At 36.9% G+C, this 27,225-nt stretch overlaps 1 protein-coding gene across 14 annotated transcripts in view; it reads right to left on the bottom strand.

Moving 5' to 3' along the window:
- Positions 1 to 7,663: 7,663 nt before the first annotated feature.
- R3hdm1 (R3H domain containing 1) overlaps positions 7,664 to 27,225 on the bottom strand; it is a 96,787-nt gene continuing 77,225 nt past the window's right edge. For 11 of the 14 annotated variants that reach the window (XM_021721113.3, XM_040294250.2, XM_040294251.2 and 8 more), the window contains 6 exons: positions 18,893 to 18,996; positions 16,351 to 16,523; positions 13,815 to 13,959; positions 10,463 to 10,545; positions 9,934 to 10,018; positions 7,664 to 8,996 (listed from right to left, as the gene is read on the bottom strand). In XM_021721113.3, the coding sequence (XP_021576788.2) occupies positions 8,641 to 8,996; positions 9,934 to 10,018; positions 10,463 to 10,545; positions 13,815 to 13,959; positions 16,351 to 16,523; positions 18,893 to 18,996 (946 nt within the window). In that variant the 3' untranslated portion in view covers positions 7,664 to 8,640. Of the gene's footprint in view, positions 8,997 to 9,933; positions 10,019 to 10,462; positions 10,546 to 13,814; positions 13,960 to 16,350; positions 16,524 to 18,892; positions 18,997 to 23,542; positions 23,595 to 27,225 lie in introns of those variants that run through there. The other 3 variants (XR_005737933.2, XR_005737932.2, XM_078017318.1) reach the window with 3 other exon arrangements.

Here is a 27,225-nt window from a genome sequence, read left to right as displayed (position 1 = left end):
GTACCCAGGGGCTCTATCTTTCCTTGACATCTTTAGATCTGCCTGTAGCCCATAAATAATTTTCAGTATCCCCAGATAACCTGGAGATTTAGTTAATAATGCAACTTCTAATTCAGTAGGTGTGGAGTGGGGCTTAAGATTCTGCATTGTGTCAAGTTCTCTGGTGATACTGATACTTGCTGGTTTATAAACCTACCCTGGTTAGCAAGAGACTCTCTGGAGTTTTAGGGGGTGGGGATGGAAGTGTATGTATCATTTCTGCTTTTATTTCATTGGTCAAAATATAGACATATGGCTCACCAAAGTACAGGTGGCTGGAAAACCTAGTCTGGTAATATGCCAGGGTAGAGAGAACCCCAATTCTGTTACAGACTGGGAAAATTCCAGTTTCAAGTGGATAACCACTATGTAGAACTCTTGACATGAGAATGTGGTATGTGTGAGGAATGTAGGAAAGTTCAGTTGGACTAAATCCTAGAAGAGAGAGGGCATTTGCTGGATAAACATATAGAAGTAGCAAGGGCCAAAGCTAGCAAGACTTAAGAGGATTTAGGGTGATGGAAAGTGACATGATCAAGGGGCTGGGGATATGGCTCAAGTGGTAGCATGCTTGCCTGGCATGCACGAGGCATTGAGTTCGATCCTCAACACCACATAAAAATAAAATAGATTTTTTTTAAAAAAGTGACATGATCAAGGTTTGCATTTTTGAAAGTTCACAGTAATTGCAGTGTATGGACAGTGGATGATAAGGGAAATAAGGGCAAATGGAGAGAGCACTCAGAACCATTGCCACTGTCCAGGTGACAAATGACAGGGTGATTTTAGACACTTTTCTTTTTTTCTTAAGCTAATAATGAAGATTGGTAAGATGAAAATTTGACTGCTCTAGCTCACTTCTCTGTATCCTTTTGAACAACTTCAACTTCCTCCTCCTCCTCCTCCTCCTCTTCCTCTTCTTCTTCTTCTTCTTCCTCTCTTTCTCTCTCCCTCCCTCCCCCGCCCTTTCCTTTTCTGATATTGAGGATTGAACCCAGGGATTGTCTCCTACCGAGTGGCTGGGATTACAGGCATATGCCACTGTGCCCATCAAACTTTACTCTTAAATTATACAACCCATTCTCAATTCTCACTATATTTGTAGTCTTTGATTGATCAACACTTATTCAATATCTACTGTTCATAAGATTCTTCTGGATATCAAAGATAAAGCACCTTATCCCAGTTTTCTAGGATAGCGTTGCTGATAGAATTTTCTGCAATGAAGGAAGTGTTCTGTATCTGCTCTGTTCTATATGATGGTTACCAGTCACATATGGCTAATGAGTAGTTGAAATGTGGCTAGTGCAACTGAGATAAAGAATTTCTATTTTATTTAATATTAATTAATTTAGATACATGTAGCTAGTGGCTGCCATTTTGGATAGTACGGCTTTAAAAGTTGGAATAAAATATTTACAAGGATGGGCTGGGGATGTGGCTCAAGCGGTAGCGCGCTCGCCTGGCATGCGTGCGGCCCGGGTTCGATCCTCAGCACCACATACCAACAAAGATGTTGTGTCCGCCGAGAACCAAAAAATAAAAATTAAAAATTCTCTCTATCTCTCTCTCTCCTCTCTCACTCTTTCTTAAAAATAAAAATATATATTTACAAGGATGACTAACAACACCAGATAGTACCGAAGTCCCCCCTTATCCATGGAGGGTATGTTCCAAGACCTCCAGTGGATGAAGCTGGGGGTAGTACCAAATCCTACATATACTGTTTTTTCCTTATACATACATATGATAAAGTTTAAATTATTAGACACAATAAGGGACTTACAATAATAAAATAGAACAATTATGACAAAATACAGATAAGAGTTATTTGAAGATAGTATCTCTTCCACTCAAAATGTCTAATTGTATTTTTTGGCAGTGGGTGGGTACTGGGGATTGAACTCAGGGGCACTCGACTACTGAGCCACATCCCCAGCCCTATTTTGTATTTTATTTAGAGACAGTGTCTCACTGTGTTGCTTAGTGCCTTGGTTTTGCTGAGGTTGGCTGTAAATTTGCAATCCTCCTGCCTCAGCCTCCAGAGCTGCTGGGATTATAGGCATGTGCCACCATGTCTGGTTGTATTTTCACTTAAAGGAAATACTTTATGGCTTTTCTTTGTCATATCCAAATTGACAATCTCACTATTCTTGAACTTTAGGGCCATTATTAAGTAAAATAAGGCTTACTTGAACACAAGCACTGAAATAAGTGACAGCCAATCTGATAACTGAGATGGTTACTAAGTAACTAATGGTTAGGTGGTATATAAAGCATACATACTGTGGTCAAAAGGATGATCCAATCATAGCTAGAACAGACTGGATTTTATCATACTACTCATTATGGTGCACAACTTAAACCATGAATTGTTTATTTCTGGAATTTTCATTTAATATTTTTGATCAATGGGAAATAGAACCACAGAAAGTGAAACCATGGATAAGGAGAGACTACTGTATGTGATGAAGTCCAAATAAGTCACATAGTGCAGTATAAACTGTTATATGCAATTAAGAAAGGGGTACTGAGTTTAGAGCATCATCTCTGGATCTGGAGTTCCAAACTGAATGAACTGATTAGCTTTTAATTTTTTTTTTCTTCCAAGCTTCATGAAAATTTAGTTTGTAGTACAGTGGATTAGATGAGATTATACGTGTATGCACATCAGGTGGTTCCACCTGTCCAGTGTTCATTCCTTCACCCAGTGATCACAGCATTTGTTTCTTCTTTCCTCTCAGTTTCTGTAGCCTGGGTGATACCACTCATCCCTGTCCTCTAAAAAGTGAACGACATGAGTCTGGCTGGTCAACTCATTCCTTTCTGAGTACCACGAAGGAAGGATTCAGAGAGGTCTCTTGCCCTGAAATGGACCAATAATACCCAATTTCAGTAGTTTAAGCAATGGCTGATGACTGCCTGGACCAGGGTATTGGTAATGTATATGAAGTAGAGATAGATGAAGTAGTGTCAGTGGGATTTTCTTAAGTATTTGTGCTTGTGGTAAATTGTTTTCAAAGATATCTCCTATTATTATTATTGTTTGCCATTTCTCTTGAGAGATGATTTATTTCCTTAGTACTTAATTCTAGGCTGGTCTTCTGACATATTTTTGACTAGTAGAATGCAAAGAAATGATGGTCTGGAATTTTCCAGACCAAGTTTTAAGAGGCCTTTAACTTTTCTAGTTCTTAGGGAAGTTATGTAAAGATGTCTAGGACACAGTTGCTGGGGAAGATGAGACATCTCTTGAAGAGGTATCAGAGCTGAAAGCCAGACCATGTACCACAGGCCTGTGAGTAAGGCAACTTTGGAACTTTCAGCCCAGCCCTGCCCTAGTTTAGGGCAGCTGATATTAGGTGGGAAAAGCCAAGCCATCCTCTAAGTCCTCCCCCAAATCCCTGACCCACAGGATTGTTGCTTGCTTGCATGTTTCCTTTCTTCCTTTATTTATTTATTTTCGAGGTGCTGGGGATTGGTTAGGTCCTTGCTAGGAAAAAACTCTACCACTGAACTGTTTTCCAATCCAGGAATGTTGCTTTAAACACTAAATTCTGGGATGTTTATTAAGTAACAAGATACAACTGAAACAGTGCTTTTTTAAAAAAACATGTTATTATTTAGCTAATAGTGTCTAATCAGATTATTTTATTATTATTTATATATATATATAATATTATATAATTCAATGCTTTACCTATATACAAGTCAAGCACTCTACCAACTGAGCTATATCTCCAGCCCCTATTGTTTTTTCTTTACACACTCCCATGATGCTATGCATGTCTATGAAATCAAACGAAAATGAATCCAAGTGTAGGCATTGAAGAGGGACATAAAAAACCACATCCAATGCAGTCTAGGCATATGTGGGCATGGGGATGGATTAAAGGGCAGTTGTACTGTTTTTTAGGTCTATTGGCCGGAATGCATGCATGTGAGCCTCAGGTTCTATTTTAGCACTAACTCATAAAAGCTTCTAGGACCCCAAACATCAGGACCAGCTTTGAATCATGCCAGCATGTAAAGCACCTTTGTGCTAGTTCTGCACTGGCACTAGAAGATAGAATCCATGCCCTCTGCCTTTGAAAACTGTGGACACCATATCCTAACATCTATTGGAAGAATTGATGGGGGTCTGGCCAACCTCATGATCTAATGGCTGGCTTCTGCAAGTTGTGTGTATGTGTGTGTACCTTGCACATGCTAGATAATTGCTTTCCCACTGAGCCACATCCCATCCCTGATGAAATCTTACATTTTTCAGTTGCTGACATGTGACGAATCCAAATGAGATGTTTCCCTGGCAGCTGTAGATGTAATGCCTTGATTCTTCCTAAGCCACTCAGGAATTGTGGTTTATATACTAGAAGGCCTGTGTCTCCACATTATTCACATGCCCCAGGTCTCTCCCTAATGGGATCTGGAAAATGTTTTTTAGCTTGGGAGGAGGAATCTCCTCCCAAAATGCCAACTTTGATGTCAAAGTGTTTTTTTTATTATTTTGCAACTTAGGATTGATTGAATGCAGGGGTGCTGTACCCCTGAACTACATTCTTAGACTTTAAAAATTTTTTTTTTAATCTTTTTGAGACAGGATTTTGCTAAATTGCTCAGGCCAGTTTCTAACTTGTGATCCTCTTGCCTCAGCCTCCCAAGTAGCTGGTCTAACAAGAGTGTGCCATAGCACCTGGCTTAAGTGAATTTTTTATTATTTTTGGCACAATGGCAAACACATTTTGTGTTCTAAATTCACTATCACATACGAATTTTTTCCATATCCTTCATGGACCAAGGACTTAAAATCATCAGCTGTGTTTTTGTCTAATATATAAAGTAGTAGAAATGGGCAAAAAGTTATAAAGTGATCTGTCATTCCCAAAGACTACCAGAGCTGCTAGTATAGACACAGGAAAAAATAATACACTTTATAGGTAGAAGTAACATCTGCCCCTGTTAAATGCTCTGGGAAAACACACAAATAAGGCTTATTGCCAGCTGTGGGACATCTGAAGCTGAAGCTGTCCTTAGGGAAGTTCAGTCTATGCTAAGTAATGTCTTTTTTTTTTTTTTTTTTTTTTTAGAGAGAGAGAGAGAGAGAGAGAGAGAGAGAGAGAGAGAGAGAGAGAGAGAGAATTTTAATATTTATTTTTTTCGTTTTCCGTGGACACAACATCTTTGTATGTGGTGCCGAGGATCGAACCCGGGCCACAGGTGAGCGCACTACCGCTTGAGCCACATCCCTAGCCCCTAAGTCACATCTTAAATCTCTTCCTATGTGTGCTTCCACTGCCCACCATTTTTGTATAGTTAAAATCATGGGCTGGGGTTGTGGCTCAGCAGTAGAGCACTTGCCTCGAACGTGCGGGACCCTCAACAACTCATAAAAATAAATAAGTGAAATAAAGGTACTGTGCCCAACTACAACTAAAAAATAAATATCTTAAAAAAATCATATTTGACAAAAAAGAATAGGGCAGGGGCTGGGTTGTGGCTCCCGTTGACCACTTTCCTTGCATGTGTGAGGCACTGGGTTCAATTCTAAGCACCATATATAAATAAATAAATAAAATAAAGGTTCAACAATATCTAAAAAAAATAAAAGGAAAGGAAAAAAGAACAGGGCAACATTCAGACCCAGCTATGTGCACGTATTTTTATAAGGTGGGACTGGCAGTTTCACTAATATTACCATGTGATTGTCAGAGAATAGCCTGACCTTTTTATTCTAGTTTCTTACCTATTTCCTTTGCCCTGTACTAACTCCTTCAGGGTAAACCAAAGGTATAAAGCAAAAGCTCGGGTTGACTAGGATTCCTACTGTAGTAAAGAGAATATTCAGGGCTGGGGTTGTGGCTCAGTTGTAGAGTGCCTGCCTGGTATGTATGTGTGAGGCACTGGGTTTGATCCTCAGCACCACATAAAAATAAATAAAATAATTCAGAGAATTTATTTGCAATAAACCCTGAGGTTGTAGCTTATCTTCATCTTCAGGTACGAGACTGATTTCCTCTTAGCTGCCAGCTTTTTCATGAAACTCTGATTTCTTCCATGAAAATCTCTTTAGTAAGTTACATTACAATTATGTTACATATGTTACATAGTTGTAATGTTATATTTCTTTGAGACATATGATGAATTTGTGTCTCCCTTACTTCACAAGGGCAAGGACTTAAGTGGCTTATCATTACTCTAAGCCTAAAATGTTGTAAACTTTTTAAAAATTTTGCACTCTACCATTGAGGTATATCCCCAGCCCAAAAAACTTCTCATAACACTATATGGCTTCTGGATCTGTGCTATTTGTTCAATCTCATCTCCAAGGAACTTTAAGACATAAAAAATCTAGTTGAATTTAAGAAATATTTATAAATTCTACTTTGATCCATGTTCTCCTCTACGTGTCATTCCATTTCCTTGTAAACACTGATGCAAAACTATAAAAATCAGTAGTAGTCTTGTTGGCAACATCTCTGCTGATAATAGCTTATTAATATTTTGAATTTCTAATTGAAGATCATTGAGCATTTACTTTCAAGAAAAAAGGTTTCATTCTCCACTAATAGCATTATTTTTCTTTTTAAATTTATTTATTTTAAATTTATTTTTTAGTTGTGAGTGAACACAATACCTTTATTATTTTATTTTTATGTGGTGCTGAGGATCAAACCCAGTGCCTCACACACACTAGGTGAGCACTCTACCCCTAAGCCACAACCCCAGCTCTATTTTTCTTTTTTTAGATGGAGTCTTGCTATGTGCCCCACGGTTGTAATCATCCCCCTCAACCTCCTAAGGACTATAGGAGTGTGCCACTGAACCTGGTTGATATATTTATTCATACTGGCCCAAATTTGGGAGGTTTTAAACATTTTTTGTTGAGATTATGTCTCTGTTTCCCACACTGGACTGAACTTAAGTGATCCTCCTGCCTCAGCTTCCTGAGTAGCTGGGACTAAGAATGTAACACCACACCCAGTTTGTAATGATTTTTGAATTTAATTAAAAAAGATTTCACTAGGCCTTGGAAGTGGTTTCATAATTCCTCACTCATTCTCTTTCTCTTTGACAGGGCTTGTTATTCTGAAAAGATTCTAAGGAAGCTCCAACTTCTGATCTTGAGAGCACAATAGTCATAAGTGGGAAGTGCTAGCCTGAGGGGAAGCCCTGGCATTCACTGGGGTCCTGGGGACTTTACCAATGCTCTAAAGTGAGTGACAATTAGTATCTTCAGTTTCACAGTAAATTCTTGGTATGGGTAGGAGCAAATCTAGCTGCAGAAAACTTGAAGCTGGCAAACCCCACCTTGCGGGTATTCCAGTCATGTGACTGACTATGCTTGACTGACCAATAGAGAGAAACATCTGTGAAGCATTTGAGCTAAACTAGACAATTGTGTGTAAAATATATGCTAAAAACAAATTATTTGGGGTGGCTCAGAGGTAGAGCGCTCGTCTAGCATGTGCAAGGCCCTGGGTTTGATCCCCAGAACCATATAAAAATAAAATAAAGATATTGGGTCCAACTACCACTAAAAAAAATTATTTATATAACCAAACATAATGATCTATTTTTAGTTGCCTGATTATGTTTTTAATTAAAAAGAAAGACAAAGTGGGCCTATCTTTGTAAACATTTATTCTCTTGAACTGAAAAAGGCTTGCATCAGCACACATTGTACAGCCTTGCAAATTACACAGAAATTGAAAAGAAGGTTCCTTGTTCATAAGTGCAATGAATCTTTATGTCCAGTTATCTGCTGCAAACAATGAAAAATTCTGAACCACTCAAGTTTCCAGCACTCATCAAATGTATTTCCTTAGGTGACAAAAAAATCCACGAGGAGGGGAATGCAGATAAGTGGCATTTAGTTATTGGAGTGACACTTATAAAAGACAGTGGAAATATTTTCCTGCCTAAGATGATTCCTATTCCCCTTTGAATCTAAGTGGTTTGCTTTAGAGGCATCAAGAACATAATTTACTTTACACTTAACATTCATACTATCTAAGTGAATAAGGAAGGGACCCTATAGGAGAATTCTGTATTTTATGGAAAATGTTTCTGTGTTTAGAGATTCAGGGGAAGAGAAATCTGTTTGTGGGCTCTCTTTAGCACCCTCAGGCTCCCAAAGGGATAGTACATGGTTTTGGCTTGGTTCTTCCATTCCTGCATTCTTTTCCCCCCAAATTCTAAGTTGGGTCATACTGTGCTGGTTGTAAAAAGAAATACAGGTTGCAACTGGTTATAATCATTTTGAATAATAATTTGCTGTACAATAGAGCTTTGGATCTGATACAAGAATTCAGAAATATAACACAAAATAACTATAAAAGTTAGGAGGCATATGACAGCATTTCCTTAGAAAAGCTGCTAACTCTGTATCATTCCGGTGTGGATTCCTATAGTCAGTAGGGAAAATGTGTCTTTCTCCCCCTCTCATTTGCTGGAACACTGGCCTTTCTTCAAAAGCTATAACACCATGACCACACATCCTAGGAGACTCTAAAACGTTAACAGAAGCTCCAAATACCAAGCCAATCAGATATGTGAGAGGGAAGGGGAATCATGGAGGTGAAAGGTCCAAAGGTGGCTCTGTTACTGAGAACTTGCCCTTTCCAAAATGTGAAAGTCATAATGCTTCTTGCTTGTTCTCAGCTTAAACTTGTTAACTGAATTAATTTGTTTCTTCAATGCATTCTGTGCAGCTGAAATGGAGGGAAACGTGGCTAAGACGGTGTATGTAGAGGCCAAGTCACTGGGTTTAGAGCGCTCAGGGTTGACAGTGCTGTCCCCGCTGCCACAACAAAGGGGGTGATGACGTGGCTGGGACTGAGGGTCCCGGAGCCATCGAATCTTGGCGCCAATTTTAAAGAGTTCTCCAAAAAGCTTCTCAGCTTCCATGCGAGTTATTCCATCGGGTAGCTCAGTAATTTCTAAGACCTTCCCAACAACTAGAATGGAAAAGGTAGAATTAATATATCCCTGTTACCAAAAAAGTTAGATAAAAAGTACTGCAGACCCAAAGACAACATAGGTAATGAAGAAAATTTTCTGAAACTATTCAAAATCACAAAATTATTATTGACATGATATTCCTTCATTTATTTACTTATTTTTTGGTATAGGGGATTTAATATAGAGGCACTCTATCCCTGATCTGCACTCCCAGCCCTTTTTCATTTTTCAGTTTGAGACAGGGTCTTGCTAAGTTGTCCAGGCTGGCCTTGAGCTCATGATCCTCCTGCCTTAGCTTCCAAAGTCTCTGGGATTACAGGCATGCACCATGATTATGGATATTATACCATTATGGCTATGGCCATCTTTTAAATCATTCCTATTCACCACTTAGGCCAGGGGTATGGAGCTAATAGTGCTAAGCTGCTGATCTCAAAGTCCTCACTGACAGTTTCACAAGTACATGCAACACTTTTCTAAATCAGGAAATCTCAGGAAAATCTTTTATTCAATTTCATGTTTCCATTGTAAAATAAAGATAACCCTTGCCCTAACCAACCCAGGCTGTTGAGTAGAAGACTAAAATATAAATGTGAAAGCACTACACCACAGAAAAGCCTAAATGGTTCATTCAGACAACCCCTTTCTCAAACAACACAGAGGCTGCTGAACTCTACCTGCTTCTCTCAGACTCCTCTCTGTTGCCCCTTCATTACTCCTAAACCCACCTGCACTTTACTGTACATATTCTCCCATCTAAAATGAAGCAGAGTTAAAAGAACATATTCAAGAATCCTAATTTGGAGATTGCATAATTTCCTGGGACATTTTCTATGGGATTATAGGAAAAAGAAAGCCCATTTCTGTGGTGTGATATATTTTAAAACTGTCACCAATCTGTAGCACACATTCACTCGCCCCTCAGGGACATACCTGCTTCTCCTGCTCCAAGGTCTGTGGATGCAGCTTTCTTAGCTTGTCTCCTTCCTCGGTTTCCATGCCTGCTGCCAGACTGACCCTGGAAGCCCACAAATAGTTGAGAAATAAGTTTAATAATGCTGAAAAATGTATTTGTAGTGCTTAAAAACATAGCACCTAAGTTTTAGGGTTTAGTAAACTTGATTAGGGTTTAGTATTCCTGAAGAAATAAACCAATCCAAGGCTCTCTGGATCCTGCTCCGTAGCAATGGTATATGATTGCTCACTTGCTGACTCTTTCATAAGCAAAGGTGCCCCAACCCTTAGCCACCTGGCCCCATTTTTGGGTGGTACTAGTGAGCCTCTGCTCAGCCAAGTACCACTGCCTTCTCTTGCTTTTGCTCTCAGAGCTAACAGGTATAAATCATTTGGCTGAGACATGCAGCTCTTCTTAGGCAGTACCAACAGGTGTGTTCAGTGCCCCGAATCTGACAAAGGAATATGGGATTCTGTGACAAAAAGGTTATAGAGCTGCCTTTCATACCTGTTGGTTTGGAATGTGCCCATGCAGAACAGTAGGAGGGTTATATTGCAGAGGTTGGCCGAGTAATGGATACCTGGCATCTCCTGAAAGTCAAAAACATTTTTATAGTTTTCTCTCCTCAGTTATAATGCACTTCTCAGTTTTCTTTTCTCCCCCTCCCCACCAGAATTTTAGAACTTGTTCAAAAAATAAGATACAGAGGGGAAACATATTTGATAGAGTAAAGCAAGTATAGGTAATTCATGTATTTAAAAAAAATTCCTTTAAAGAGCTGGGGCAAACTTCTAAAAGGATTATGATTAATAACAGTAGTTATGCTGGGCGTGGTGGCACATGACTTCAATCCCAGCAGCTTGAGAGGCTGAGGCAAGAGGATTGTGGGTTCAAAGCCAGCTTCAGCAATAGCAAGTGCTAAGCAACTCAGTGAGACCCTGTCTCTAAATAAAATACAAAATAGGGGTGGGGATGTGGATGTGAGTGCCCCTAAGTTACAACCCCAGTACTCTCCCACTGCAAAAAGAAAAGAAAAGAACAATAACAGTGCTTATGAAGGATGAGTGGTAGGAACTGGGTGGCAGGAACAGATGGGAGAGAAACTTCTCTATATACTTTAAACTATTTGTTGTTAGTTGACATGAACCATGTCAGTGTATTATCCAATCAAAAAAGTAAGTAAAATTTTAATAAAATTTAAATAAATTTTCAGGAGATAGCTTCATAACACAGAAAAGCGAGGCATGGACACACCCATGACATACTCTAAACTCTTGCTGAAGGGCAGGTATAACAAGGGACTAGCACTGAGATCAGAGATGCAATGTTAAATTTTGGAGATGCATAAAACAATAACTATGAAGAAGTCATAATTGAGTGTTACAATAATGAAATTGAACAATAAGGCTTAAAATTTAAAACAGAATAGAGAGAAAGATGCTTAAAAATTCTGGTACCTCCTAAATAAAGATACCCAAGATTTAGTCACATGTAGTGATATTCTTTTCAAATATGTTAAGTTGTGGTCAGCAATAAACAGAGACTCTTTCTTAAAGGGTGGGTGAGGCAGTCCTCTGGGGTATTCATACTAGATCATGTATACCACCATATATGCAGAAATGCACTTAGGCCATTCATACCAGACTATATGACACATACCATTTCATTTTTTTTTAATGATAAGCTTTCTTTTTCTAGAATATTAAAGTAAAATTTTGTAGAAAATTCGGGAATAGAGAATTACAAAGGAGAAAATAAAAGTGTGTGGCTCATTTTACATGCAAGTACATTTTACAATTCTTTAAAAAACTGAGCTAATTAACATGCAAAATGCACATTTTAATTATTAAATTAGGTAAATTCTAACAATTGTATAAGTCTGTGTAACTGCCTGGCATGGTGGCGCACACATGTAATCGGCAACTTGGGAGGCTGAACTAGGAGGATCACAATTTCAAGGTTGGTCTCAGCAATTAAGACCTTCAGAAACTCAGGGGGACCTTGTCTCAAAATAAAAAATAAAATAGGGTTAAGGGATATGGCTCAGTGGTAAAGCACCCTAGGTTAGATCGCCAGTACCAAAAAAATCTATGTAACAATGATTCCAAAAAGATAAAAGGACATTTCTATTTTCCAAAGAGTTTTCTCTAGTTTCTTTTTGGTAAATTCTCCTTATCCTTTCCTCCTTAGAATTCAACTCAGGGCGCTATATCACTGGGCCTACATCCCCAGCCCATTTTAATTTTTATTTTGAGAGAAGGTCTTGCTAAGTTGCTGAGCCCGGCCTCAAACTTGAGATTCTCCTCCCTTAGCTTCCAGAGTCATTGGGATTAGAGGTGTGTGCCACTGTGCCTGGCTCATTCTTGTTTCAATATTTATTTCCCTAATGATGAATCACGTTGAGTACCTTTTCAAGGGCCTAACAAACATGCGTATACCTTTTTTGAAATGTCCATGTTGCTTTTTAAAATCACTTAATATATTGTGAGTAGTTCTTTTTATTTTAAATATTTATTTTTTAGTTATAGGTGGGCACAATATCTTTTTTATTACTTTATTTTTATGTGGTGCTGAAGATTGAACCCAGGGCCTCACACATGCTAGGTGAGCGCTTTACCACTGAGCCCCAGCCCCAGCCCAGTAGTTCTCCTTTAAATGATTCTTTAAACCATGAATTTCAGACAGTTGTACAGTATTTCTTCTTCTTTTTTTAAAATTTTAACATTTTTTATTTTTTTTTAGTTTTCGGTGGACACAACATCTTTGTTTGTATGTGGTGCTGAGGATCGAACCCGGGCCGCACGCATGCCAGGCGAGTGCGCTACCACTTGAGCCACATCCCCAGCCCTGTACAGTATTTCTTGTACAGCTATATTATAACTTGTTCCTCACTGTTGAAAATTTAGGTTGTTTTTTAACTTTTCTGCTATAGGAAAAATGCTTTTGTAAATAAATCATTGTGTGCATTAATCTTTTTTTAAAAAAATATTTATTTTTTTTTAGTTGTAGTTGGACACAATACCCTTATTTATTTTTATGTGGTGGTGAGGATCAAATCCAGGGCCTCTCATGTGCTAGGTGAGTACTCTACCGTTGAGCCACAATCTAGCCCCTGTGCATTAATTTTTAAGATAATTTCAGGAAATAAAATGAATGGTCTCTATATTGGTTTAAAATTATCTGCATGCAAGTCTGTTCCTCTAAGTAGACCTGAGGGAGAATGATGTTAAAAGATTTTTTCCCTATTCATCACTGTATACCAGTGGCACAGTATGACTTCAACAAACATTTGTTGAAGCCAGGCACAGTGTGCACGCCTGTAATTCCAGTGGCTTGGGAGGCTGAGACAGGAGGACTTTGAGTTCAAAGCCAGCCTCAAAAGCTAAGCAACTCAGTGAGATGCAGTCTCCAAATAAAATACAAAATAGGGTTGGGAATGTGATTCAGTGGTTGAGTGCCCCTGAGTTCAATCCCTGGTACTCAAAGGCAAACAAAAATGTTTGCTGAATACATTTTTGAATTAAAAAAAATTTTTTTGGGGGGTGGTATTGGGGATTGAACCCAGAGGCCTGAGACCCTCCATTACTTATTTAATTTTTATTTTGAGTTAGGGTCTCCCTAAATTGAGTTTACGACCCTCCTGAATCAAGTTGCTGGGATTATAGGAGTACACTATCATGCCTGGCTGTGAAAGTATTTAGCAGCAAAAACAAGGCTAGAAGAGTGTCTGGTAAGAAGCAGATTTGCCTGAGGGAAGGTGAAAATGCAGAAAAGTAACAGCATCAAGATAAATTACCAAATGATTGGGATTGGATGCCTAAAATTCTCTGAAGCTATGATTAGTTTCTGATGCACTTACCCTGCCCAGGGACAAAAGGTCTAGAAAACTGGGGCATGATGGAAAGTGGTGGTCCAGAGGGACGTATGGTTTTCAGGGTGGACAGCTGAGCTGGTGCTGGCGACTGAGCTGGTGAAATAATGGGACTGCTGAGTTGAGGGCTGTGCTGTAATTACAGTACATAGAGAAAACAGGTCAGCATTACTGGGGCATGCTTTTTGCAAATTTCCTTTTGGACAAAATTTCTTCTTCCTCTTGAGTATAAATATGTACTTGTTTTAAAAAACCCAAACATATCTTCTGACTCCCAAAGATCAACATGAGTAACAGACCATTTCTATACATATGCATTCATATATCCATTTTTTACCAAAATGGGAACAGATTAAATTTTATTTTTGAAATTTGCTTTTGGCAATAATATTGTTGATATTTTTGCAAGCAAGAATATATATACTTATCCCAATCTTTCTTTCCCCCATTAAAAAGTTTAACCTCTCATAAAGAATTCCCAGATTTCCTAAATGATGCTAAAAATTTATTGCATTTGTTTTCTTTCTCCCCGTAAAAATATTCATGAGTCACTTAACAATGGGGATTATCCTGAAAAATGTGTTATCTGGTGATTGTACTGTTGTGTGAACATCCTAAGAGTTTGCTAAAATAGCTAAAATGTCATTAGGTGATAGAAATTTTTCAGTTCCATAGTAATTTTTTTTTTTTTTGCTTGCTATGCTGGGGATTGAACCTAGGGCCTTGTGTATGCTAGGCAAATGCTCTACCACTGAGCTACATTCGTAACTCAAAACTTTAATGTATTTATTGTTTTGGCGGTGTAGGATGAAGCCCAGGGACTCAAATATGCTAGGCAAGTGTTTTATGCCATATCCTTTTCCATTATAATATAATATGACCAATGTCATATACGCAGCATGTTGTTGACTAAAACATTGTTATGTGGCACATGACACCATGTGTATGTATATAGCATATGATATATGTGTGTATATATACCCCCCCCACATACATATACATATATATATTTCTGAGAATAATTCGAGTTGGATACTCTTTCTTTTGCTGAAATAATTAGTGTCTATTTCCTAAAAACAAGGACATTTCCTTATATAATCACAAAACCAGGAAATTAACAATATCTTTTTTATGTTCCAAACCTTGAAGCCTAATCCTGTATCCTCAAGACCCATTTTATACTTCCTCTGCACAAATCTTGGCAACCATTATTTTTCTGAGGAGCTCTGGTTCTTTTAGTAGAAAATGGCGTTTTGTTTTTTTAAATTTTGTTTTTTAGTTGTTGATATAACTCTATTTTTATTTATTTATAGGTGGTGCTGAGAATCCAACCCAGTGCCTCACACATGCTAGGCAAGCACTCTATCACTGAGCTACAACTCCAGCCCCCAACAATGGCATTTTAAAAAAATATATTTTTAGTTGTAGATGGACACAATACCTTTATTTATTTAGTTTTATGTAGTGCTGAGGATCAAACCCAGGGCCTCTTGTACGTGGCTAGGCAAGTGCTCCACCACTGAGCTACAACCCCAGCCTGATAATGGCATTTTAAAACTACCATCTGGGTAGTAGATATAATCTTATTCTTTTTAGTAAATACACTTAAGGGTATTTTTCTACAAGGCCTGGCTCTGGTTCAAACTTTTTGATAAAACTATTTCAGTGGTGATGATGTTATGTATTTCCTCTTATACAACATCAAAAGGCAAATAATGTTTGGCTGATCCACTTTTAGTAATGCTGTAAATGATCAGTGAGTATAACTGATCAGTAGGTTCAATGTTGTTTGCCTAATTCATCTACTTTTAAAGTCTTTCATGAACTTTCTACTTAAAAATGATTTTAATATTAGCTAATGATTTTTTCTTGATTCATTATTTTTATTTGTTCTAATTAGTTATACATGATAGCAGAATGCATTTGAGTCATTATATACAAATGGAGCACAACTTTTCATTTCTCTGCTTGTACATGATATAGAGTCACACTACAGGTGCAGTCATTCATACATATATCTAGGGTAATGATGTTCGCCTCATTCCACCAGCTTTCCTACCTGATCCATTATTTTGATAAGGTTCTAAAATGTCAATTTTTCTGATTCTACCATTGTTTTTGTACTCATTAACTAGATTCTTCTGTGAAGAATGTTTCTTCATTGACTATCTGGTTACACTAAAATATAGCTCAAGGGGGAATGGTAGGGTAAGTGCTCAATTTTTTTTCTTTAGAAAACTTTAGATCTAATTTATTTGTTATTTTTTTTCCTGAGCTGGGTGGGCTTCATGCATACTAGGTAAATTCTCTACTACTGAGCTACATCCCTAGGTCCTTCTGATTTTTTAAACTTTATCCAGAAATTGGCAAATTCTATTTGAATACTGAAATAAATGTCTGGATGTAGAAAATGTTCAAAATTCTCTGTCTGAAAGAATTCCAGATTCAGTGTCAAGGCACAAGTTGATCTTACATGATAAAAAAGCGCAAAGTTTCAAAGTGATAATGAACAAAAGCATCTTACCTGGACAATATTGTCTACATTGCTAAATTCCACACACTTCTGCCCTCTCTGGTGGTCACAGTAATATTTATTTTGTTTCCACTGGGGAGGAGAGTGGGCACGAGATTGGGGATTGTTTGGTACGCTAAGCTGCATCATCACCATTCCTCCACCAGGTGGTGGTGGTGGCATGGCTGAAAATCAAAATTAGGACACTACAATCAGTATTTTAGCTGGTATCTCTGATCATTAGGATAATAGCAATGATTTCACATTTCTGAAAATAATTTTACTATTAGATATGCAAGCCAAATTAAAGGCTTATAGCTATGCTACAAGCATTATGTGTTTCAAAAGACATTAAAATGAACACTCTAGGGCTACACAACTCACTTAACCTAAAAATAAAGGCCTATATTACTTAGGAGAGCCTAATTACCCCAACAGGATCTTACGTACAGTACAACAACATACATGATCTACAATAGTTGCTAATTTTTCAAATAAATTAAAAAGTAGGCATTCTAAATGAAAAACTTTGCAAAAATTTAATACTCTTAAGAAACATGGACAATAAAGCATCATCTGTATAGAGAATGAATTAGCAGAAAAAGTTTGGGACATGAGGTCAGAGAGCACAATTTCAGTACTCTGAAATATCCTTGGACTTCAAGAAAATTATTTCATCTCTTTTCTCACCTGAGAAAGGAGGCTAGGAAGGCTTCCCTGGATGACTTCATAGAGTTGTGAGGATAATGTGTATGTTAAAACACTTTGCTAACTGTACATTAGAGATAACTGAATTATTATATCTGTATCTCCCTATCTTTTTTTAAAGATTTTTTTAGGTGTTGATAGACCTTTATTTTATTTATTTATATGTGTTGCTGAGAATTGAACCCAATGCCTCACACATAAAAAGCAAGTGCACTACCTCTGAGCAGAGCCCCAGCCCTGTATCTCCCTATCTTGATTTATGTCTCTAGTGCACAGGTACTGTAGCACAACTGGTATCAAGCAAGTACTTCACCTGATGCTGACCATAGATTTGTGAGTTAGAATTTCATGTCCTGACACCAGAACATTAGTTTGTACTGTTGTGACCATAAAGATGATTTCCAGTTCCCTAGATATAGAACTAACTTGACTGTGTAAACAACTAGGGGAAAGGTTGCCTCCTTCGAGACATCTCAAGGTTTTCCTCGGTCAAAGTGGTTTATGCCAGACATAGCCACTATTAGTCATTTACTGATGATCAATATTTATTGCTTATCTGTTTTTCAGAAGCTTATATTTGTCAATAAATTATTACATAAAATCCAATATAAAGATCTGTTTAAGTTTCCCTAGAAGCAAGAAAAAATTTTCTCAAAGACTGGGAAAAGCCCTTGTAAAAAAGTGTTTTTTTTTTTGAGTCAAACTTTAAGGATGATTCTTAGTTAAAAAAAAAAAAAATTGCTGTGAAAGATTCAGGAGTAAATTATATTGTACTTTTGTGTGTGTGGTGCTAAGTATTCAACCCAGAGTTTTAAGCATGCCAGGCAAATGCTCTACCATTGAGCTATATCTCCAACTCTCAAACTTTAAGGATAAGAAAGACTTGGGCAAGCAGAGAAATATGATGAATGGGCAACAGGGCAGAATGACGAACAGGTGCAAAAGTACATTTAGCAAGAAAATAAAGTTTTGTATGACTTGAATGTATATGTATAAGTAGGAGGCTTGTTTGAGAGGGAGTTTACATTGGGAATCTACTCAGGTTTTTTGTTCAGAGGATGGCATGAAGAGATTTCTGTTTCAAGACAACCATTTTTGAAATTCCTGGTATGTGTTTTGGGGAGGAGGAAAACTTGGGAGTGAGGAAAACATAAAGTAAAACACTTAAGAGATTACTGCAAATAAGATATGGGGGATGGGGAGAACAAAACCGACCACTTAGCAGTAGTGGGGAAGGAGAGAAGGTATCAGGTTTGAGGAAATAATGACTTAATGGGCTGGGGATACAGTTCAGTGGTAGAGCATTTGTCTAATATGTGCAAAGACCTGAGTACCATGTCAATATAGCAAAAAAAGAAAAGGACAGAAGACAGTAGAAAAAAAATAATTATGATTCTGAAATTTCTGTTTGGTCACTAGTTGGAGGGAGAGGTAAAGTATGTAAAAAGAAGAAAATACTGAGTCTAATGTGTCTTTGACATACCTGGGGTAGGCAGCTGGCTACATGATCTTAGCAGAAATAAGATTTGTGAATTGTCAGCAAAAAGCAGACACCTTTAAGTCTCAGGGCTGGTTAGATTATCTAAGGAGAGCTTGGAAAGTAATGAGAAGAGGGCCTAGGAAAGGACCCTGGAGAATGTCAATCAGGATAGCAGAGTGATAGCAGGGGTCATAAAGGAAGGCGTGGAATACATGCCGTAAGTTTGATTCAGCATGGCACTCAAACATCCAGACTATATCCAAGCACAAGTTGAGAACATTTTTGTAGAAATACCAAAGGACATTAATTGAATTATTTCTCAAATAGACAAACTATTACCTGCTTTTTTCAGTAATCTATTCATACCTGCACACTGGTGGCCTTGAAGCTGCTGGGAACTGCATGGTGAAGTAGTTTGAGGAAACTGTACTTGTTCTGATCCTGGATGTTGTAAGTAGCCTACTGAAGAGCTAGGGATGGGGGGAGAACCAAACACAAAAACAAAACACAATGACAAGATGATGACTGAAGAGTCTTTGAAAATACTTTTAGTTGGATTGTTTATTCAAATTGGTAGGTAATAAGTCAAACCCAATTTTAATCTTTTCTCTGTAAATTATAATTACTTTTTTGAATAAATATTACCGTATGCTTATGGTACTGATTTAAAAATATCCAACTCCTAAATCTATTACTCTTATAGCTTTATAAAAATTATTCTAATTGTCTTTTGTATTGTTCAAATAATTATTTTAAACTTTAATAACTTTAAAAAATAATGTATTTGGATCTCAGTGAGCTACTTAAAAGAGAATATGCAATTTGACACTATTCAGACTCAAAAGTTATTTTATTTCTTGGAAAATGAACCAAGAATAAAGGAGGCAACAGAACATGTTCTAATGTATTCTAACATAAATACTAAAAATAATAAAATGCAGTTAGTATAAAACCATTAAATTTGGCTATACTTTTGAACAGCCAGTCTTTGAGACTCAAATAAATAAGGTTTGTCATAATATGTCTCTATACAGTTTCCTCTTTTCAGCAAATTCTTTCAGGATAGTAATTTAAAGTTTTAGAATAGTATATAATTTGCAAATTATCAGGAAACTTAATATATATCTAAATCCCCATTAGCTGTATCTTTTTTTCAGTCTTCTCTTTTTACTAAGGGAGTTTTTATTTAATAAAGCAGCATATCTTTTCTTTTGCAGTACTAGCGATTGAATCTAGGTGCATTTTATCATTGAGTCATATTCCCAGTCCTTTTTATTTTTTTGAGACTAGGTTTTACTAAATTGCTGGGATTAGAAATGGGTGCCACCATGCCTGGCAAAAACATTATTTCTTAACCAACTGAAATATTTTTTGTACTTGTATCTCATGTAATTGAATTAAAAATTATATTTTAGATCCCTCTATGAATGAAATACACAGAATATAGGGAGACATTTCAAATGACACCATGATGATGCAACCAGTCAGATTGAGGTTATGGAAACTCTAAGACAAATGTTTAAGAACACAAGCAATACTTAAGGGATGTTTGATTTAAATAAGATATTAACTGCAAAATGTTTTAGGATGTGTCATAGTATATTTAGGGATACCTATTCTGAAATACTTATGAATGAAATAATAGGATACTTGGAATTTATTTCACAATAATATGGGAGGGAGAGGTAAAGATTTAAATAAAAACAGATTAATCATTAGTTGATAACCGTTGAAACTGTTAGCAGCTGGGGGGGGTCAGTACACTTTCATTCTTTTTTGTTTATTTATTTAGGTGGTACTGGGGATTGAACCAGGACCTCACACATATACCTCACACATACTAGCCAAGTGCTCTACCACTCAGCTATATCCCCAAAAATGTCCAGAGGTTGAGGGGTATAGCTAAGTGGTAAATCATATGCTTAACATTTCTAAGGCCCTATGTTCAATCCCTAGCACCATACATAAAATAAAGTCCATAATAAAAGATTAACAAAGAATTGTGTAATTCAGGCCAGGTGGACAATTCCCCAATTAATATGAACTAAAAAATTTTGCTTGGAGCTGGGGTTGTGGCTCAGCAGTACAGTGTTCACCTAGCACATGTGAGGTCCTAGGTTCAATCCTCAGCACCATATAAAAATAAATAAATAAAATAAAGGTATTGTGTCCAACTACAACTAAAAAATAAAAATTTTTAAAAAAATTTGCTTCTCTCTTTTTTTTTTTTTTTGTTAAAGTGAGAATCGCTCAGTACAGTTCAATAAAAAGGAAAAAGAAAGGAATGTAAAGGGAGAATTTTATACAAAGTGATTTGGGTACTGAATATGAAAACAGTATTTTCTGAATTTGGTAATATTATGATTGGAATATATGAGTATTAGCTACCAAAGGAAATAATACAGCTTGAGAGTCTGAGAATGTGCTCATACTGAGGAAAACAGATAGTTCTCACTGGGTAAAAGGTGTTCTCCCCCCACCCCCCAAACCATGTAAACAGCTCTGTTGGGCCAGTGCAGAGTCCCTTACTCTGATTTTGTTCACTAGGCACATGCTAATATGGCTTACTCAAGTTTGAGACATATGGGGTGACAGGAAACCACCCAGAAAAGAGAAGAGAATATTCAGGTCACCGAGGTGAACAATATAATCCATATTACTAAATTTTAGTTAGTGTAAAACACTTTTTTCTGTGTGTGTGTGTGTGTGTGTGCAAAATTATCCTTAAGTAAATGAGTACAAATCAGGTTTCAGAATTATAAAATTGAGTTCCAGGTCCCTACTAATCTCCCCCAAGAACAATTCAAAGCAAACAGAGTAGGCAATGAGCCACAATTTTAAATCACTTAAATATTCTAGAAAATAAAATAGCATAGGGCTGGAGATGTGGATCAAGTGGTAGTGCGCTCGCCTGGCATGCGTGCGGCCGGGGTTCGATCCTCAGCACCACATACAAAGATGTTGTGTCCACCGAAAACTAAAAAATAAATAAATAATAATAATAATAAAAAAGAAAAGAGCATAGAACCAGGCCTTTAAAAAATGCCATGCTCTCTTTTTTTGTGGCTCATTGCCTTGCATGCATGGAACACTGAGTTTGATCCTCAGCACCATATAAACGAATAAAATAAAATTATGGTGTCCACATACAATTAAAAAAAAAAAAAAGAGTGCTTAGCATGCATGAGGCTCTGGGTTCAATTTCCAGCAATCCTCCATTAAATAAAAAGGAGCTTTGAACTTTTTCAGTATTTAAACAAGTACTTGCATAAGACCCAAAAAAGTTCATGTTACACATTTTATGGAAATATGTCTTTGGCTTGAGAAACTGGAGGGCAGGTATCATCAAACAAAATCAACCATAATGATGTCTCTGGTGCTCCTGGAGAATGAGTGATTTTGAGAAGGGCCATATTCTGACAGCCCACTAAGACGAACCAGCCTTCATTGGCAGCTGCATTAGTGGCCCTGTTGGATATCACTTTAGTGGCTCACTGAAGTGGTAGAAGATATCTGCCAAACAATAATTTTAGTTTTAGTACAGTTGATATCCTATGTTGCTCTTTTGGGCAATAGTTTAGTCTCTTCATAAAACTGCACTGACATAAAGAACCATGTCCACCTGTCTATGTAACACAGCTAAAGAACACTTATCTTATTCCTCTAATTGCCTCCTCTCATTTTAGAAATAACAACTTAAAAAAAGAAGCCAGAATAATATCATTTCATACTTTCTTTTTTTAAAAAATATTTATTTATTTTTTTTAGTTCTCGGTGGACACAACATCTTTGTTTTTATGTGGTGCTGAGGATCGAACCCGGGCCACACGCATGCTAGGCGAGCGCGCTACCGCTTGAGCCACATCCCCAGCCCCATACTTTCTTAATATAAATTTCACCTATTGTAGAATAAGTGATATGACAATATGAGGAGTTCTGCTGACTTTTACCCCAGTGAAACCATGAAATTGGCAAACAAACAAGATAGTCTTCCTTACTTTTTCCTTAGTCTGTCGTTTCTTTTTTTCTTTTTGGTAGGACTGGGGACCGAACCTAGGTGCGCTCTACAACAATTTCCACATTCCTATCCTTTTTTATTTTGCTAAGGCTGGCCTGTCCTTGAACTTATGATCCTTCTGCCTTAGCCTCTGGAGTTGCTGGGATTACAGGTGTGCACTATCATCCCTGGCAATATGGTTTTCTGCATAAAGGTTCTATACATTTGTGAAGCTATTTTTTAAGCATTTGCCTTTTAAAACATTTTCTGATTAAACTTTGACATTTCATTTTCAATATGCTACTCTGAACAGGTTTTAAAATCATTTGGTGTGAGTCTACCTTTAACTCTCAGTTAGATGGCACGTTACTGGTACAAATATACTTATTTTAATGATCTGTTAGTTTTACAGTTTTCTCTTCACTTTAAACTAATCTCTGCTTAATTTATCTGAAAAAAGCCCAAGATTATTTTATAGCTTTACTGAGGTAAATAAATTGATGGAAAATAAACTACAAATAAAGTGTGCAATCTGATAAACCACCAACCCTGAAAATTTTGTTCATTGGTAATCCCATTGTCCCTTTTCCCCCATTGACTCTTCCCAGCCCCCTGGCACCAGGCAATCACTGATCTGTTTGCTTTCACCAGTGATTAAATTGCATTTTCTATCCTTTTTGAATAAATGGAAAATATTGGTATCCATATTATCTTTTTTAAAAATCTGTCTTGTGGGATTCATTCATCCATTTTGTTCTTATCAGTAGATAATTCTTATTTTTTTGGTCCAGGGGATTGAACTCAGGGGCACTCGACTACTGGGACACATTCCCAGCCCTATTTTGTATTTTATTTAGAGACAAGGGTCTCACTGAGTTGCTGAGGTTGGCTTTGCACTCCTGCCTTAGCTTCCGGAGCTACTGGGATTAAAGGCGTGGGACACTATGCCCAGCTTAATTCTTATTATAAAGAATATTCTACTAATAAATGTAACAAATATAATTTGTTTATCCATTCACCTGTTGTTGGACGTTTGGGTTGTTTCCAGTATCCATTTGTCTTGTTAAATACCTAAAAGTGGAATAGTTGGATCAGGTAGCAGGTATATATTTAACTTTTTAAACTGTTTTCCAAAGTATTATTAAGTTTTGAGAATTCTTTTTTTTAAATTATTTTTTAGTTATGAATGGACACAATGCCTTTATTTTATGTATTTATTTTTATGTGCTGAATATCGAACCTAGTGCCTTACACATGCTAGGCAAATGCTCTACCACTGAGCCACAATCCCAGCCGCTGGTTTTGAGAATTCTTGATATATTCTCCACAGAAGTCCTTTATCAGATACTTTGAATATTTTAGTTATAGTTGGGCACAATATTTTATTTTATTGTTTATTTTTATGTTACTGAGAATTGAACCCAGCGCCTCACACGTGCTAGGCGAGCGCTTTACCACTGAGCCACAACCCCAGCCTCAGATACTTTGATTTTTAAGCCAGTGTATCACTCGCCTATTCGGAATTGTCTTCCTCTTAAAAACTTCCTTTAATATTTCTTGCAGTACAAGTTGGCTGGTGATTAGTTCTTTCAGTTTTTGTATGCTTGAAAGTATTTTACCTTTGTTTCTGAAAAACATTTATACTAGTTCAGAATGCTAGTTTTTTTTTTTTTTCCCTTTTCTTCACTATTTCAAATGAAGGTACTACTGCTCCATTGTCTTCTGGCTTAGACTGCTTGTATTGTTTCTAACTAGAAGTCTGCTGACATTATTATCTTTGTTCTTCCATATGTAATATGGAAGAACAATACCTGCAGCCGCCCATCATGGCTTTTAAAGTTTTTTCTTTTTTTTTACACTGGGGATTGAACTCAGGGGTACTGTACCATTGAGCCCTCTCATTCTTGGTGCTTTCCGAATGGATGCCAGGCTTTGGGAATTTAACCTTGTTGGGTGTTGGACACTCTTATGTTTTACAACAATATTTTAGTTTTGTTCTGGACTACAGTTAAATTACATGAAAAAGATTTAATCCTTTCAGATTTTTCTTTTATGCTTTTAAGGCACAACCAGGGCAGTTTTTAATCTAGGACTAATTTCCCCCTACCACCTTTTAAGTATCCTACTTGTGTTGTGTGTTATGAGGTTTTTGACTCTGACTAATAGGAATACAAACTATTCCTGCCCTGGTGATCCTTTTGAGTGCTTCTTTTCTTGGCACCGGGTAGGTTTTGTGCACTTATGTGTGCAGGTACTCAACTAAGTCTGAAGAGGGCCCCTCTGTGAGTCTCCAAAAATCTCTCTGTAGCTCTCTTCTATTCCTCTGCCCTGTAAACTCCAGCCATCTGGCTTCCTTGAAGTCCCAACTTCATCCCCTAATTTAGAAAGACTGTCTGCTTGGGTTCCCCTTCTTTGAGCTGTAACTGAGAAATTACTGTATAGGTAGTGAGCAGGGACCAAACATAAGACAATTCTTTTGTTTCTTTTTCTGTTTGTATCCTTCACTGCCTAATAGTAAATGCCTGAAAACCACTGTTTCATATACCATTTTGACATTTTAGTTAGGTAGAAGGATAAATCCAGTTCCTATTACTCAACTTTGTCTTAAAACAGAGGACAGGAGGATGTAGGTATCCGTCAACATATCTCATAATATCACTGACTCCAAATAAGATAGAGAAAACAGTCACCTACCATGCCCCAGAAATTATTCACAAAATAAAACATTCTCAGGAACTGCCAGAGAGAAACTTCCAACATAGACCCCTTCTACTTCCTAAAGTAGGCTGAATTATCTCAGGGGACTGCTTGTTATTTAGGTTACCTGTGGCCTGAAGAAATATCTAATGAAGGGCAAGTTTGTGAATAGTCATTCAAACTCATGGGCAGTAAAGGAAAGTCACTGTGGATTAAAAAAAATTTAGAAAAGCTTAAAATTTACTTCAGTGATAGAAGCTATAAAATCCTAAATTGAAGAATTCAACAGTAGAAAATCATGATTTAGAGAGTTCTTTTTTCCTGTTTCTTTAAAAAATGCTTTTCATTATCCCATTACATATTTTATGAATAAATTTTTTCTTCTATTTTTCAAAATAGTCCTCCCCCTGCCTCACTCCTATTCAGAGGGTGCTTTACCACTCAGCTGCATTCCCAGTCTTTTTAGTACTTATTTTGAGACAGGGTTTTGTTAAGTTGCTCAGGCTGGCCTTCAACTTGTGAACCTCCTGTCTCAGCCTCCCAAGTTGCTAAGATTATAGGCATGGGCTACCATGTCTGGCAGTAATTATAATCTTTTACCCATAGACTTGAGGAGCTGTCTAATTTGTTATTTTCTTCTTAAGAGTCCTTTACTTTCTACATACTATCTCAAAAATTACAAATGACATCATGTGGTCATATTCATTTTTTTCCCCTTAATGATCTTCCCCCCAACAACATCTGACTGTCAATCTTTGAAATCTCTCTCTATGTTGGTTTTTATATATCCTTTTACTGGTGACCATATCCCTTTGATCTGTTTTTGTTGGCTGTCCATCAGCTAGTAGTGGGCAAACTGGCATGTGGGTGACATCTGACCGACTGCCTTCTTCTGTATGGCCTAAAAGCTAAGAATGGTTTAACAGATGAACATTTGATGATAGGGAATGCTGGCTTTGAATAACAATTAAGAAATATTATCTGCCATTGAATCCATTCTTCTCATTAGCAGTGCTGGGGACTGAACTTGGCTTCATACATGCAGGCCAGCATTTAATCAACTGAGCTACAACCTAGCCTAGAAAATAAAATGCTCAATAAAAATAATTTCTCTTGAAGTTCGTATATATGTATACACTGAAAACTGACTGAAGTACACTAAACCTATCAGTGATTATCTCTGGGTACTGAGGTTATAGTTGATTTGCTTTTTCCCATAATCAGAATGACCCAAAAAGGCAAATAAAGAAAAGACTGTTTTAATTAAGAAACAAAATACAGAGGTGCAGGAGAAATACTTTGGATATTTTCATCAATAGAAACTCATCTGAAAGGCTGAGGAAGTACCACAAATACTTTAAATTTTACTTATGCATAAAATTGAACAGCTTTTTTGCATGAAAAGACACTTATCCTTCCTCTTCTTTAAAGGTAACTACTTAAATAGTATAATTTAAATCCAAAATACTACTGTTCTCTCATTTTTGGTGAGTTCATAAAAATGAAGTAGATATAGTACTGTCTTCCCCTCCTTCTCTACATTGTTTTTTGTTAGTAAAACTTTACTAATGAATTCTGCTAAAAATACATCTATTACATCTATTAAAAATTACATTAAAGAGGAAGTGAATGTTTTGAAAAGAAAATGTTTTAGCAAAGTGACTTTTCTTTTTATTTTATTCATTCAATAATTATGTATTTCTTCATCTATTCTGTAAGTGCTACAAAATTATATGTAGGTTATCAAGACAGGTACAATGTAGTATATACTGGTTTGTTCATCCAAAAAAATTTTTTTTTTTTGCGGGGGCTACAGAAGTAGCTTAGTGGTAGAGTGCTTGTCTGGTATACAAGGTTCTGGGTTCAATCCCTAGTACCATAATGAGTGGTTAAAAAAATTATTGTGATAAGAACAGTTAAGATCACATACACACACACACACACACACACACATTATTATTATTATTATTTTTCCTTTTGCAGTGCTGGGAAATGAGTCCAGGAC

The sequence above is a fragment of the Ictidomys tridecemlineatus genome, chromosome 7 (genome assembly GCF_052094955.1).
Source record: "Ictidomys tridecemlineatus isolate mIctTri1 chromosome 7, mIctTri1.hap1, whole genome shotgun sequence".
In the NCBI taxonomy this organism is placed as follows: domain Eukaryota; kingdom Metazoa; phylum Chordata; class Mammalia; order Rodentia; family Sciuridae; genus Ictidomys; species Ictidomys tridecemlineatus.
Note: the sequence above shows the minus strand (reverse complement) of the source record. Positions and strands in the feature narration are given on the sequence as shown.